The 16,074-nt window shown below is 44.5% G+C and overlaps 1 protein-coding gene across 1 annotated transcript in view; it reads right to left on the bottom strand.

Moving 5' to 3' along the window:
- Positions 1-10,426, bottom strand: part of KIF26A (kinesin family member 26A) — a 124,976-nt gene extending 114,550 nt beyond the window's left edge. The window contains 2 exon segments of the mRNA XM_044272396.1: positions 8,796-9,023; positions 10,180-10,426. Coding sequence (XP_044128331.1) covers positions 8,796-9,023; positions 10,180-10,227 — 276 coding nt within the window. The 5' untranslated portion in view covers positions 10,228-10,426.
- Between the last annotated feature and the right edge of the window lie 5,648 nt (positions 10,427-16,074).

Raw genomic sequence — 16,074 nt, 5'->3', positions numbered from 1 at the left:
AGCAGAAAAAGGGTGAATTTTCCCAAAGCATATACCACCCAGTAGGAGACAGGTCAATGTCAATAAACTGCAGATAAAGCCACGAGAAGAATCTATGCATTGTAAGCTTAAATCTACTTCCCAAGACCGGCCAGCAACTTAATATTACCCACCAAGCCGTGACCATGTCAAGCTTTCAATGACTCTTTGAAAATGTTTTGTTTTGCTTCCTATTTCCAGACGTCGGACCCTAAACTCGCATCCAAATGCAGTCACACAATGCAACATTAAAAAGAAAAACCTAAATTTAGATCTAGCAAAGGAATTTTATAATCATCATGCAGGAAACTTTTCAATGGAAATCAAGGTCAATAAGAGCAGATTTCCCCTACAGTCCCTGGCTTCTTCCAGACTTCTCCTGCAGGAAAAATGACATTGTTTCATTAAACAATGTTGGTTATAATACATAAAGTAACAATGTAATCACCGACGAATGGACAAATCCTTAATAATAACAGGGATGTCCAAAACTAATTTATGACAGGAAACTGGAAGGTGTCATTAAGTAGATCCTACCGGACTGTTTGGATTTGGAGTTGAATAATGGCATAGGGCTCTGGATAATATAGAAAAAGAAAGTGTGTGATATTTTAATAAATAATTTGTCCCTGAATTTAACCGTTTATTGACATGATGCATAGTACATCGCAATGAGTAAAGTTTTCTACTAAGAAAATAAAATCTTTTTAAAATCAGCTGCTTGTCCCATCTAAGTATAGATTTCCCCTGCAGTGGCCTCTACAGGAGAAAATTAGAATTACACGCCGTCCATATGATGCATGAGTGCTGGGTCTGTTAGAATGGAATCCATACTTAGAGTACCTAAAATGCCAGGAAAGTAGATGGTGTGAAAAAAAAAATCCACAGCGTCACTAGACCTGCAGTCAATTTATGCAGTAGATTTCCCCCTTTGGATATCACCATTCACAAATCCATAGCCAAGACATACAGATTTGGCCTCAAGCACACAACCGTTCCTTTTTTGCGGTCCGCAAATTGCGGATCCGCAAAACACGGATGCTGCCCGTGTGCCTTCGACAATTTGCGGAACAGAACGGACGGCCCTTTATAGAAATGCCTATTCTTGTACGCAAATTTTTGCGGGGCCACGGAACGGAGCAACGGATGCGGACAGCACACTGAAGTGACATTGAAGTGAATGGGTCCACATCCAAGCCACAAAAACTACGGCTCGGATGCGGACCAGAACAATGGTCGTGTGGATGAGCCTTTTGCTGTGAAAATCCACCCAGTTTGGCTGTACCCTTACCAAGTGACTGTTTGTTCTGAGACATTGAGGTAGAGGAGTTTTCAAGAGCCCCTTCCCACTCCATGGCATCCATATGCCCTAACTGGGCATGTGGACATCGGTTGTCTTCCTGAAGCAACCCATTTAAAGGGGTTCTATACCTTTTTCTTACTGATGATCTATCCTCTGGGTAGGTCATCAGCATCTGATTGGCGGGGGTCCGACACCCTGCCGATCAGCTGTTTGAGGAGGCATTGGTGCTTGCAGTAGCGCCGCAGCCTTCTCGCTGCTTCCCGCAGGCCTATGACATCACGACTATGTCACGTGGCATGGAAGCAGCTCAGCCCCATTGAAATGACTAAGCTACACCCGTGCAATAGTCATGATGTCACCACTGGCCTACAGGAAGCAGCGAGAAGGCTGCAGATCTACTGCAAGTGCCGCTGCCTTCTCAAAAAGCTGATCGGCGGGGGTCCTGGCCCTATCAGAAGCTGATGACCTACCCAAAGGTATTTTCTTAGTTTTATCTGTTTCTAGGAAAGCTGAGTGACAACTAATATGGCAGTTGGGTGACATCGTAATGGCAGCCATATTGTTTACTACCCAGCTATCTTTCTCAGACTTTTCTGTAAATCAGGGGCATGGCTCTTCAGAAATACTGGTCCAGAATGGACATTTATTTTAACTACATTCTTGAGACAATGACACGAGGTTATTTCTTCTTATGGGTAGATTCAAATATGCGTCCTTTATGCGACATTCCATCTCTATGCAGGGAAAGATAGGGACCGTGGGGGAAATAAAAGTAATAGCGGCCCCATATTGTAGGCGGGTCCAAATTGAGAGAAGGTGGGCCAACACAAGTAGATGGGACCAGCATAAGGCAGGGACAACAGAAGTAGGTGGGACCACCATAAGGCAGAGACAACAGAAGTAGGTGGGGGCAACAGTACCACAGTGTGGCACAGACTACTCCTTCAGTAGAACCAAATACCACAGTGTGGCACAATATATTGTCACCCATGCCACAATCTTCAACTGTATGACTGTCCTGAGGATGGTGATACAGTTGAATTCAAAACTGCACATGCAGGCATTGGTCGGGGGCATAAGTACCTGATGCTCCTACATTAATTAACGCTGAGAGCATCAGACCATTATTTACCCAGCCAGCGACCATGAGGAGGGTGGCCCCCTGGGTATCAGCTTGCCAGGAAATTTCCCTGTAGGGTCTATGGCCAGTCTGCCCCTATGTCTATGAGATTCTCAATCTAAAGTGGAAGACATCAAGTCACAGAGGAATGTAGATTCGTTGTCCATAGCAGTCAAATACAGTCCATGTCTCAGTTCTCTGACTGTGGATGGTAGCCATTCAAATGAATCGTGGAGTAGAAGCCCACAACAACTAGTTAGGTCACTGCTTTTAATTTTCCACAGGGCCTCTAAAAAATGTCTGGACTCTGATTGGCTGACACTCCCTTGCACCCCTTTAAATCACTCCTGAAGTACTGTATATGGATGTATCTCAGAAAATGGCTGCCTACAAAAGATGGATCCACTTTTAAACTTTTAAACTTGACATCAATGTAGAAAAGAGAAAAGAAAAGTACACAAGTTCCATGACGCTTAATGTTTCTTCTTCATAAATGATATCACTTCCAGAGAACTAAGTGGTTTTGAAAGCTTTCAATATCTATTCAATTAGACAATTACCATTTTTCTCTTTTATGTTCCTACCTACAACAGGAAAATCCATTTCCTATAAGTGTACAGAGCCCGAACCTAACATTATAGCTTTCTAGCGTTAAAATGTTGCCACAAAGTGAAGATAAAGTGCAAGAATTAGCTGAAAAAAGCAACCCTCGCCCCTGTAACTGCTTGTATTGAACCAGAAAGTTTAAATTCTGTTTCACACTTGTAGAGGACAGGATGCTGAGATATGGGGAGCTGTTTGACATGAAGGGAACACAGTGGATCACCAATTACTTTCTTTTTTTCAGTTAGCAAAGTGACAGATCCACCATCAAAAAATGGTTGTTGTTTTTTTATTTCATTAATCAAGAAAAAGAACTAAACAGAGACCACAATGTTCTCCTTATGTTAATTGAATTAAAGGCCAGGACCAATTTTAGGGGTAGTAAACTGAGCTGTTACTCAGGGCCCCCTTTCATAGGGTGCTGGCATGCCGCTAAGGACTACACCCCAGAAACAATCAGAAGGTGGAACATAAACCTTCACTCCACTGGACCACCAGGGACTTTTTCATCAACTTAATCACTGCCCTGGACCACCAGGGACTTTACCATTAAAGGGATTGTCCAGCCTTGGAGCCCACAACCCTTATCATCCTGAGTTGTGCCCCTAAACATTTATAAAAGCAGACTCACCTGCCCACGGTCCTGCCACGGCTCCATTCCCAGCCACTTCTGGTCACATCACCTTGAACATTATGTTTCAACCACGAGATATTGTTCAAGCTGATGTCACCAGTGAGGCCAGTGATTGGCCGCAGCGGTCATAGGACCCAGCCGCTTCCTTGTGCTGCAGGGACCAGAAGTTCCTGGGAAAAGAGCAGTGATGGGACCGGGGGCAGGTGAGTCTTTTTTATATTCAGGGGCAAAAAGGGCTCCAAGACCAGACAGCCCCTTTTACTCCTTCACTATTTGGACATTGTATGGTAGTATTTTTTGGACACCGAATGGCAGTTTTATTTGGGTACTGAATGGCTGTATTGTGTGGTAATTATAAAGCAGTGTAGCATAGAGCTATATGGTTGCAATAATATGTGGAGGTATAACTTAGTAATTCTATGGGAACCAGCTAAATACGTTCAATAGTGTGAAAACCCCAATACACAAGTCCTCATATCTCAGGTTCCTAAATACCATAAAGCATGGTATATGGGGAGGAACGATGGGAGTTCTGTGGATTAAAGCCAGTCATACCTAAATTCTAAGGCTTTTGAGTAGAAACAAGCAAATAACATATCGAAGATAAGCAAAATCTAAGTCCATCTGACAAATCCTGCACTTTTTGCTTCCTTCTCTTCCATCAGAACTCAGCATATATAACACACGTAGCAGCAAAATAAACACGGTTAATAGCTACTCCAAACATTTCTTTATATGGCACCAGCAAAGCCAAAAGACCTCTACAATATACAGTGATGTACAGTATATGGCACAGTAAGATGAATGGGAGGAGGGCTGTTTATATAAGGAGACCTCCTCCCATAATTCCACATTATGAGACTGCTTCATGACACCCAGTAACGCTGCACTTTAGTAAATCCTAGATACATATTAAGATTCCAATGTCGTTGAGGCATTCCCATGCTTGTGTCCCCACCTGTTTAGCAGCAAGACAGAACATGTCAACTACCATGGCACTAATGCTGGTTGTAGGAATTTTATGATCCACTGCATTAACTGATGACCACCTGTTCGAGCCACGGTTTACGATCACTGTTGGACAAATCCAGGGAAGAGCTCCTCCATAATTAACATTTTTTTGAAGGGAAGGACCCCGGTTCTTAAAAGAAATACCAAATGGGGTATTATGATTGTAGAGCCTAGGAGGACAAGGGTGGAATACCGAGGAACATCAAAAATGGACTAATTGGAATCGTGAGAGTGAATGCTAGAAATATGCAAAGTTTCTGGCTAGTTTCCAAAAATTCACAGTCACACACAGTCCATACATGACGGTGCATGAGGAACTGTAATATAGTAGGACCATTACGGTAACAGGTTGTTGAGGCAAAATTAAAAATTGCCAACTCTTGCAAACCAAGACTACATAAAGGACAGTTTGCAATCATAAAAAAATAAGGCCCTTTTTAGAGGCTGCTTGACATCGGTTCTGGTGCCCCAATCTATTCTAGTTGATGTTCCACCATCCTATGCATCAACATTGTGGCCCATGTAAAGACCACAACCCTGTATAGATTCTCACTACCTATCAAATGGGTTGTCCAGCCATGTAATAAAAAGAAAACACTTAAAATGTTATAAAATAATAAGATCTTCACATCAATCCCCTGGCGCTCCCGTTCCCGATCCCCTGCCAGTCGCTATACTTGAGATGTGACCACTACTAACTGGCTGCAGCAATGATCTTAGTGGTGTTGACGGATCACCGCTGTCATCAGCGATTTGCTGCAGCAGTCAAATGTCAGGACGTCATCACTGACGGTGTGAGACTGGGAAGCTGTGAAATCGGAGGGGCGGATGATCGGGAAGAGGAGAAGATCTTATTTTATTTTATTTATAACATTTAAAACCATTTTTAAAAACAATCTCACTTCCCCATAGCCCTGTATGTCATTCGGGGTATAATTTACATTTTATTATAATTCTTCTAATAACACAATAATAGGGAATTGCTATGTCAGTAATTCTATAAAGCATCTGCCCCAACCAAAGTTGAACCTCACATTCTATAAAATTATCCTTATCTTATGTGATAACTTTAAAAATGCGCTAAAAAAAAATTAACCCATAAAGCAAAAAATGTTTAAGAAAATGCTGACATAATGTTCGTAGCATTGGGCTATTAGCCAGCTAATGATGACAACTGTCCTTGGGTGCCCTGAAAAATACTGGCATTATTTAAAAGGATAAGTTATTTTTGCAAGAGCAGCCAAAAGATGGAAGCATTGGCAAAAAAATAAATTTGGGTTACTGTCCCTTTTAGACTCGGAAACACGTTCCAATGTTATTTTATTGTCACAGATCCCTCCCATGTTAAAGGGACGGGCTGGTTTCCTTCCTGAGCTGAGATCACACAGCAAGGCACTGGGTCACCCTGTCATTAATTGTCACAGCGGTCTTCGTTCTCACAAACGTTCCAAAAAACAGAAGAAAAAAAAAATCTGGGAGGAATTATGTAGCTTGTAATTATTGCAAAGTCTAAAGCCTGAGTGAGTGACTGCTGCCTAAGTGACAGATGTTGGCTCAAGTAGCGAACAAATTACATCTGTCGGGGGCTGAACTGGATATAGAGGGAGAGGAGCTGTGTGCTTACAACCACAGACCAATGCATACAATCAAGTACTAACACAAATGCACCCATATTAAATGTATGCAATACACAAATGGTACTCCCATAATAGGGCTTTATACCAATCACTGTCTTAGGGTTCTTAGCTATATGGAGCTGGTATATGGCACCTATGTACAGAACTGCTGACACTCCTTACCAAATATACTTCTGCAAGTACAGTCTCCCAATGTATCAGCGTTATTTTTACAGCACCAGCATATGCCTAAGTGCAGCACAAAGATAAGTCTCTAATATACAATGGGGGGGGGGGTGCACTATATTAGTACACAGGGTACGATACCTCTTGGCGCAAATACACGACCTCGGTGGATAGATGATCAGTCTTTTTTATTGAAACACAAGTGACAACACGTTTCGGAGCTGATACGCTACTATATCACTGGCCACTCCATCAACGAGGACTGAGAGATACCGGCAGCACCGACCACCTGCGTTCACGAGTGTTGTGCCTACGTATGCACAACACCAAAGGGTGAGCATAACCACTGGCATATTCTACTTTTAAAATTATTTTAAATACATACTACCCTATGAGCGCCATTCCCTCTTTTGCCACATTTGAAGTCTCTAATATGAACCACAACAGGGTTTTAATGAGAATTTAAAGTGGCCCTATGTTGTAGGCAGATCCAAATTGATAGAAGGTGGGGCCAACACAAGTTCTGCAGGGGCTAGCAATACAATAGTGCCGCCCCTGCTGAACCAACGTGCATTACAAAGTAATGCCCCAGCAGCACAAAATACCTCCCTAGAAGCTGTCCCCCTTGTGGAGGTCAGATTCATCTTCTACGTTCTGTCCTCCTCCTCCATTTGCCTCAAGATGGCAATACAGATAAATTCAGGAATCAGGAGGGCACCTGTGGCCGCCGACCAGGCACATAACTAGTTGACGCTCCCAGCCTTAATTAACCTTGGGGAGCGTCAACTCATTACTCACTTGTCTGGTGGCTGTTAGGAGGACTCAGGTGGCCTCCTGGACATCGGCCCACCGGGAAGTCTCCCTGTGGGGTCGATGGTCAGTCTACCCCATCACCACAATATAATTTCCCATACACGTTCTAAGGCCAGTGTCATAAAAGCCATTTATCCTAGGAACATTAGGTTACGGTAAACCAAACACAGGCAGAACATGTACATTGCCTGTAGATGCTGCTCTGGTCAGATCTGAGCCAATAGTCCCAGTGCATTAAGGTGGTAGCGCTATAACGCTACATTATTAGATAGAAAGCGCTTGCAACCTGTAGACATTTGCAAATGTGCAGTGCTTTGTATAAATATACATTGCTCCATCATTACAGAACACTTTGTATAAGGAGAGAACTTTATGCCAGAATCAGGAACTCTCTGCTAGGTGGCAGTAAAGAGCAGAGCACGGAATTTCACCTAACCCAAACATCTGCAGACAGGAACAAAGCTAAAAAAAGACTTCAGTATTATTTATAGTTCAGAATTTCTGGGGCGAAGGGTTAAAGCAAGCCATAGACAAAAATCCTATGGTCTTCATCAGTGCATGACTGCTTCCAATTAACCCATTGTTTCAAGAATAAATCACAACATTTCAGCAAGAGGATCAAAAGGGCTTTCCAGGCTCCTGATATTGATGACAGATCCCTAGGATAGGTAATTAATATCCGATCAGTAAGGGTCAGACCGCCCGCACCCCATCCAATCAGCTGTTCTCTATTGCTTCTGGTGCTGGGACTAGCACTTTACATGGAACAGGAAGCACAGCGCCATTCAAAGTGTAGTGGCCATGCTGGGTTACTGCATCTCAGCTGTAATTCTGTACACTGATGATCTTGCATTGACAAGCAATTAGTAGATTGTCTCAATGAGGTATCTATTAAGGCTCATGCACACGACCGTGCTGTTTTTTGCGGTCCGCAAAAAAACAGATGCCGCCTGTGTGCCTTCCGCAATTTGCAGAACGGAACAGGAGGCCCAATATAGAGATACCTATTATTGTCCGCAAAACGGACAAGAATAGGACATGTCTCATAATTTTTGCGGGGCCTCGGAACGGAGCGACAGATGGGGACAGCACAGAGAGTGCTGTCCGCCTCTTTTGCAGACCCATTGAAATGAATGGTTCCGTATACGGAATCAAAATACGGTCTGTATACGGAACGCAAAAAAACGTTCGTGTGCATGAGCCCTTATTCACAAGTTGTCAGATACAAGTGCAATTTCAACTAAAGATCAAGGGTTCAGTGCCAGTCATATCTTAAGAAAACTTGTTATATTCAAGATTAGTAACAAAGATCTGTTTTCTTTCATAAACCGAAACAATGGGCAGCGTTTAGTATTGCAGATCATGGATGAGCTGCAATACCAGGCACAGCCTGTGGACAAGAGTGGCACTGTTTCTGGGTGGAAAAAAAAAAAGAGTAGTTTTTCATTCTCCATCGTAAACTCCATGATGGTTACTCTGAGGCACTCTTACCATTGTGGAGCCAGGGACAGCCAATTTGAGGGCTTGTTTCTTCAGTTCAGCCAGTTTTGCTTGGCAGTAGGGGCACCATTCCCCTAGCCCAGGTCCCTCTGACAGTTCAGACACAGAGGCTGCCCCAGCTCCCTCAGGAGGAGGACGGCTGCCTTGAAGAGCTTCATCTGCTGACTGCAGCCTTTTCCTGGCTGGTGGTACTTCTCTGCCAGGGAACCTGTCTGCAACCTATGGAAGAAGAGCAGAGAATTACTATGGGCTTTTATAGAATCCTTACATCAGTGTATAGCGGCTCATTTAAATATTTTATTTATATAACTATAAATTATACAGAATTCTAGGTTTTGTCTAGAGAAGGTACTTTCACACTAGCGTTATTCTTTTCCGGCATAGAGTTCCGTCCTAGCGGCTCAATACCGGAAAAGAACTGATCAGTTTTATCCCGATGCATTCTGAATGGAGAGCAATCTGTTCAGGATGCATCAGGATGTCTTCAGTTCAGTCTTTTTGCCTTTTCAGGACGGAGATAAAACCGCTGCATGCTGCGGTTTTATCTCCGTCCAAAATTCCGGAACACTTGCCGGAATGCCGGATCCGACATTTTTTCCCATTGAAATGCATTAATGCCGGATCCAGCCCCGGCCTCGAGTGTTCCAGCAAAACGGATCCTGCATTGCGGGAAAAAAAAAAATGCCGGATCCGATTTTTCCGGATCCGGGATTTCAATGCATTTGTCATACAAATGTCATCAGTTTGCGTATGTTCGCGTATGTTTTGACGGAACTGCCTGCCGGAATCCTCTGCCGCAAGTGTGAAAGTAGCCTTACAATCAGAATCAAATGATAGTAGTAGTGCAGTAGTTTATCTGAATACTAAAGTAGTAATGTTACTCTCCCGAATGCTACATGCATATACATCCACTCCACAGATCTGTGTGTATCTCTCTCTCTTTATATACTTAGTAGATTAGTAGTAGAGATGAGAATTCTCGCAGTATATACCACCACACCACAGTACTCACTGTAGCATTGACGTCGTTTTCCCCTACTGGTGGTATTTCTGAAGCTTCTTCCAGTGCTACATATAGATATATTGGTAACTATAGTGAGAGTAGTATTTTTTTCCCCACAATTACTATACATACATACAATAGTAGCATAGGTAATACTCTCAATACCTAATGCATATACAGTAGTAGTAGTAGCAGCAGCAATACTAGTATTAGTGGTAGTACAGCTCCCAGAACCATATGCACTATTAATCCTCATTATTATAATGCATCTATACACTGGAGCAGCACTAAGACCAGCTTCAGACTTCTAAACATCTCCTCTAGGAATGCAACTGCAAAGTTTGCCTTGACAGCTAAAGTTCTTCAACTTACCAGTCCTGTATGGTTGGCATAGCCTGCATTGCCCAGCACAGGGACCATGTCTGTGTTGGGGTTTTCCTTGTGTGCACTACAATGTGCAGCTCAGTCATGGATGAGGTTGCAAAGCTCCCAAGACTCTCTCCAAGTAACCAAAGTCCTTCTGCTAAGTAATCTTCCCATCCATGCTGTTCTTCTCAGGAAACAAACAGCCTTACAATGTGGAGGTATGAGGTGCAGCCTCCTCTCAGCAGCTCCTGACTGGCCAGACTAATGACTCAGGAAGACTGCTGCAGCTCGCAGAGAGCCCAGGGAGGGGCAGACTGATCACTTACTGGGATTATTTCACTTTCCCACCAGCATGATGGTCCAGCTCAGGAGCCCCAACGCCCCAGTGTAAGCAGAGGTTTACATAAGGAACAAGTCAATGTAAACAGTGGCTGAAGACACCAGGACCAGACTGTGCAGACTTCACATCTCACTTACATGTTAGTCAAGCAGGTCTGGTAGCTTCCTATCACTTGGTTGCACAATGTGTCCATTCTTCAAGTGCAATATATTCTTTTGTATTGAATGTAACGTTATGTGCTTGGTTACTCCATTTATTTCGTTTCAGTTGTTTTGTGTTGCTTCACTTTTGTTGTGCATCACTTCAATGTGTACCAGCTCCATGTAACAGTATATAACAGGTTATAGGGAGTACAAAGGCATCAATATTATAAAGGGCAAATGTTGGGGTTCAGGAGCTACAAGTTCCATGAACAGCACACGTAGCCATTGACTTTGTGTGTATTCACGTATCAGTGGCTTTCCACGGACTGTGGATCTGTGGTGACATCATGGAAGCATGCCCTGTTTCAGGCATGGCCAACCTGCGGCTCTGCAGCTGTTGTAAAACTACAACTCCCACCATGCCCTGCTGTAGGCTGATAGCTTTATACCAGGGATGCTCAACCTGCAGCCCTCCAGCTGGTTACCAATTTGCAGTGTCTGGGAAACCCGGCTGACACACAGACTGAAAAATCACTGAAACAAGGGTGGATCACGGGCAGTGTCACAAATAAAAGACAGACCGTGCTGTCACAGACATACTACTGACGTGGACATGTGCATGAAGCCACGCCAGTGGACGCGTGAATGAGGCCTCCATTCTGTGATCCCTCACAAATGTCCTGCACTTAAGATGTTCCTTCAGCAGTGGATTTGCTGTTCCTAGTGATGCCCTTGCTATGGATGGTTTTGGCCTTTCTGGGGTCCTAAGCAAATTTAAGTCTGGGGGTCCCCATCGCACCAATAAGCTTCACCCCATAACAGCATTCTGTCCCTTCGGCCCACAAACCCACACTCTCAGCTTAGCAGTGCAACCTGGGCATTCTGGTACTGCTCTACAGCTGGGAAGGGCCTCCAGGCTCCTGAACCAACTGCACAGGCGGCACGTCTGCCCTCATTACGGGCAGCACGGTGGCTCAGTGGTTAGCACTGGTGCCTTGCTGCTCTGGGGTCCTAGGTTTGAATCCGACCAAGGACAACATCTGCATGGAGCTCGTTTGTTCTCCCTGTGTTTGTCTGGGTTTCCTCCCACACTCCAAAGACATACCGATAGGGACCTTAGATTGTGAGCCCCATTGGGGACAGCTGGATGCTAATGTCAGTAAAGTGCTCTGGAATATAGTAGCGCTATATAAGTGCATAAAATAAATAAATAAATTACTCATTTTTTTACAGCCAACTGCTTGTAGCCACCAGGGATCCCCCTGATCTCTGAGCCCCAAGTGTTTGTGTGGTGGTAATGTCTGCCCCTGGCCCTTGAAAAAGGGGGCGCTCCCTGGTGTGATACCCTCGATAGGCAGGATGGAGCCCATAGGTAAATGCTCTTACCAGAAAGTGTTGTGCATCCGAGAAACAACACTAGAGAAGAGCAGGAACACTCCCATAAGGGAAACAGTGCCGGGCAGACCTCTTAGGCTGGGTTCAGACCTGGGCGTTTTACAGCGCGTTCCTACGCGCTGTAAAACGCTCAACAGGCAAGAACCAATGATTCCCTATGGGAATGGTTCTCACCTGAGCGTTTTACAGCGCGTACGATCGCGCTGTAAAACGCCCGACGCCCCAAGAAGTACATGAGCTTCTTTGGGGCGTCTTGTCGCGCATTCCCGTACATAGACTTCAGCGGGAACGCGCGACAATGGGCGTTCGCTTGTCTCTGTATGCGCGATTGCAAACGCCCGTACAATCGCGCATACAGAGCGTACGTTCAAGTACGCTCAGGTCTGAACCCAGTGTTAGGATTTCGGAAGAACCATTTAAAGACCGGTTGCGCAGAAGTAGGAAAACAAGAGGCACGCTGTGCTGGGATATTCCAAAGTATTTTCTTTTATTTAAAACAATAAAATAATATAAAAACAGGAACTTATATAAAATCAGGAGCTGCACATTTTAGCTAATGAGATGGTATACCCAAGCGATTAAGGTAGTGTATCTAAGCTATTGAGATGGTATACCCAAGCGATTAAGGTAGTGTATCTAAGCTATTGAGATGGTATACCCAAGCGATTAAGGTAGTGTATCTAAGCTATTGAGATGGTATACCCAAGCGATTAAGGTAGTGTATCTAAGCTATTGAGATGGTATACCCAAGCGATTAAGGTAGTGTATCTAAGCTAACCTAAAAACAGGGGCTACGAGTTTCAGTGACGATCCGTCTGGAGCCTGAGGAAGATGATATATCGTCACTAAAAGCTCCTGTTTTTATGCAGTTTTTTTCTCCGTCCAAATGCCGTAAAAGGACTGAACTGAAGACATCCTGATGCATCCTAAACGGATTGCTTTCTATTCAGAATGCATTAGGATAAAACTGATCTTTTTTTTTTTTTTTTTTGTATTGAGCCCCTAGGACGGAACTTAATACCGGAAAACTTTGATGCAAGTGTGAAAGCACCCTAAGCCACTAATGCCAGGTACAGATTTAAAATTTTAGGGCTAGTTTCCCTTTAAATCTCCCTTTAAAACCGACCCTCTTCTATAACAGGAAAATGATACGGTCACCATTAGGTAATATGACCCCCAGCTCATGGCACTGCACATTATTCCTTCACTCTTGACTCTAGAATTTCATTATTAACCATATGAGAACAAGATGTTTCAGCAGCTTCTGTCTACTTGATGGGGTGGGTGGTTTTCTAAATGTGGCATCTGGGATTCTTGGTGACAGCTGAGACCAGCATCAAGCGATGGACACCCCAGAGCCTGAGCGGCCATGGATATTTCATATCACACAGGCGGGACAACATGGGAGCGTGTGCTGTCTTTATTTGGCCTCTGTCTCCAGTCCCTCACCTTCACCAGTTCATGTTATGTTATTCTTGAGAAGTGGACCAGTTGGTGCAAATAGGACTGGCTGTCAAACTCTGGGAGCCACTGATTGCTGGTCTCCGGGAAGACGGGATGTGTGCAGAAAAGATCTGTTTTACTGGACAGAAGCTAAACCTAATAATTAAATGGCGTCTGGCCCCTAGGTAATGGGCACCCATTGGTGGGGGGTGGGAGGGGAGTTCTTAAAGAATGAGATGAAGAAATGGTAATGAAGACATTAGTTTCTTAGCCCTACGCAAGATCATCTTGTCTCCTTTTCCTTATACTAACGGAAGCCGTACACATTAGATCTAGGTCAGCCGAACCCTCCCATGTTGTCCATCTATCTAAGGGCCCATTCACATGACCGTATGGCCGTGGTGCCCAGCCGCGTGAAATCTGTGCTGCGGATGAGGACCCATTGACTTGAAAACACTTGGAAACGCATCCGCGCCTCTGCACCGCAAAAGATCAGACATGTCCTATCTATTGCCATATTTTGTGGATCGCGGACCTATTCAAGTCAATGGGTCCACATCGCAATGCGAGATTCACACGGTGCCCGTGTATTGCTGACCACGGCAACCGTACAGTCGTGTGAATGAGCTCTAATGTGTATGGGGCCTCCTGACTGCATCCCCAATGACTGATGTCAGAAGACACAAGAATCGGAAAGGTTAGATTTCAACTGCTCTATCCTTTTATTCTCAGGCGGCTAGCCACTGCCAGAGGTGGCTTTCTCCCCTCCCCCATATGTATGGCAGGATCAGAAGAAATAGCTGTCGGCCGAAAGAGCGAACAGATATCTCAGGTGTATGACCAGCATAAAGTCTGCTACTTATCTTCTAATTGATGGATGTAAAGGGTAAAACAATGTTGTGTATGTGGCAGGATGCCAGGGCGTAGTTAGTCGGGGCTGGCGAGGCATGCGCATCGTGTCCTAGGTATCGGGAAGGGGGCTGTCAATCAGCCATACTGCATTGGCCTGGATATGTATATAAGACTAGAACATAAAACTGAATCTAGAGCCTAATTAGAAATCTAGAACATCACATAAAGGAGAGTGAGGGCAGCGGGCCCATCCCAGGCTTGTCTCTGTGAGGAGGTCCTGCACAGGGATGTGGTCTACACAGATGCCAGAAGTGGAGTTATGAGAACGGGGTGGGGTACCGGCACCTCCTGAGGCGTGTGGTTAGGAATGTGATGGCATCAAGCAGCTCATTTTTATCATTGCAATGGAATCTGCAGGTTTTCCTATTCACACACATTTTGTATCATGTATTTTTTTGTTCCTTTTAGTTAGAGTTTTTACGGAGAGAGAGCATTGTCTGGGTTTTGTTGTTTCTGCTGTTTTTTTTTCCATTTGATTTCAATAAATGGAACATAAAAACACATGTAAAACTCGAACCTTTTAGAACACATTTTCCATTTGAACAGTTTTAAGGAGTTTTTTTTTATAAGGAGCACTGACACGTTGTCCACAGTGAAGACACATCTGGTCAGCATGGCGGCGAATCACTGGGTCCATAGGGACCATTGTAGTGACCAGTGATTGGCCACCAGGGTTACCAAATATGTCATCAAGAAGGAGAAGAGGAATCCATTTAGACATTATTGTAAATGCTTTTATGCCATTTTTATCACTTGTTTCACTCTTGCATGGGTCAAAGAATATGTGACCAAGGCCTAAACCGTCTGTACCACATATGTTGGCTGGTGGGCCGAATCTGACCCGCAACCTCATTTTACTTGACCCGCATGAGGTTGTGGAAAGACAAGGAAGCACCACTGTGAATAGAGATTCGCTAGACCCGGCGGCGGTCCCTTTAAACGCCAGAGCTGCGCTAGCACCAGCTGTGCATGATGTCACAATGTCACAGAGAGACGTATGCTGCAAAGTCTGGGAGTGAAGCGCGAGAACTGCCTGTCTGCCCTCTGCCTGGCTAATGTACCGGGTGTGCCTGCGGCTCCTTCCATGGTGACATGGTCTGGAGTCTGTGGAAGTAGCCTAGATAAGTACAGGAACACTAGTCTGCTCAGCCTGCCCCCCAGTAATAAGAACGGTTTAGGGTCCATAGGACTGTACCCCACATGTGGTGTTACATAGGACTGCAAGTGACATATACTAAAAAATACATTATCTGTACTCAGGTTTATCACTGTGTTATTTGAGGTGTTACATAGGACTGCGCTTACCCCCCAATGCCAACTTCTCAACCTAACCCCTTCCCTTTAGCCCTACATACTTGGAAAACATTACATACAGCGCTACAAAACATACAGGGTAATACAGCGCCACATACTGTGCCCACTGTGCTTCCCAATACTATACTGCAGAAACAGATAATCCCCCTTCCACTGCCCCTATCTGGTGCACCCCTGAGTTAACCATAATGCTGATGTGGTCCTTTGAGAAAATTAGTTTGATACCCCTGGTCTATACACAGGGGCGGACTGGGAACTTAAAGAGGCCCTGGAAAAAAACCTAAAAGCAGCCCCATGTTGTAGGCAGGTCCAAACTGACAGAAGGCAGGACAACACAAGTAAGCGTGGGCAGTA

The sequence above is a fragment of the Bufo gargarizans genome, chromosome 11 (genome assembly GCF_014858855.1).
Source record: "Bufo gargarizans isolate SCDJY-AF-19 chromosome 11, ASM1485885v1, whole genome shotgun sequence".
NCBI classification, from domain to species: domain Eukaryota; kingdom Metazoa; phylum Chordata; class Amphibia; order Anura; family Bufonidae; genus Bufo; species Bufo gargarizans.
Note: the sequence above shows the minus strand (reverse complement) of the source record. Positions and strands in the feature narration are given on the sequence as shown.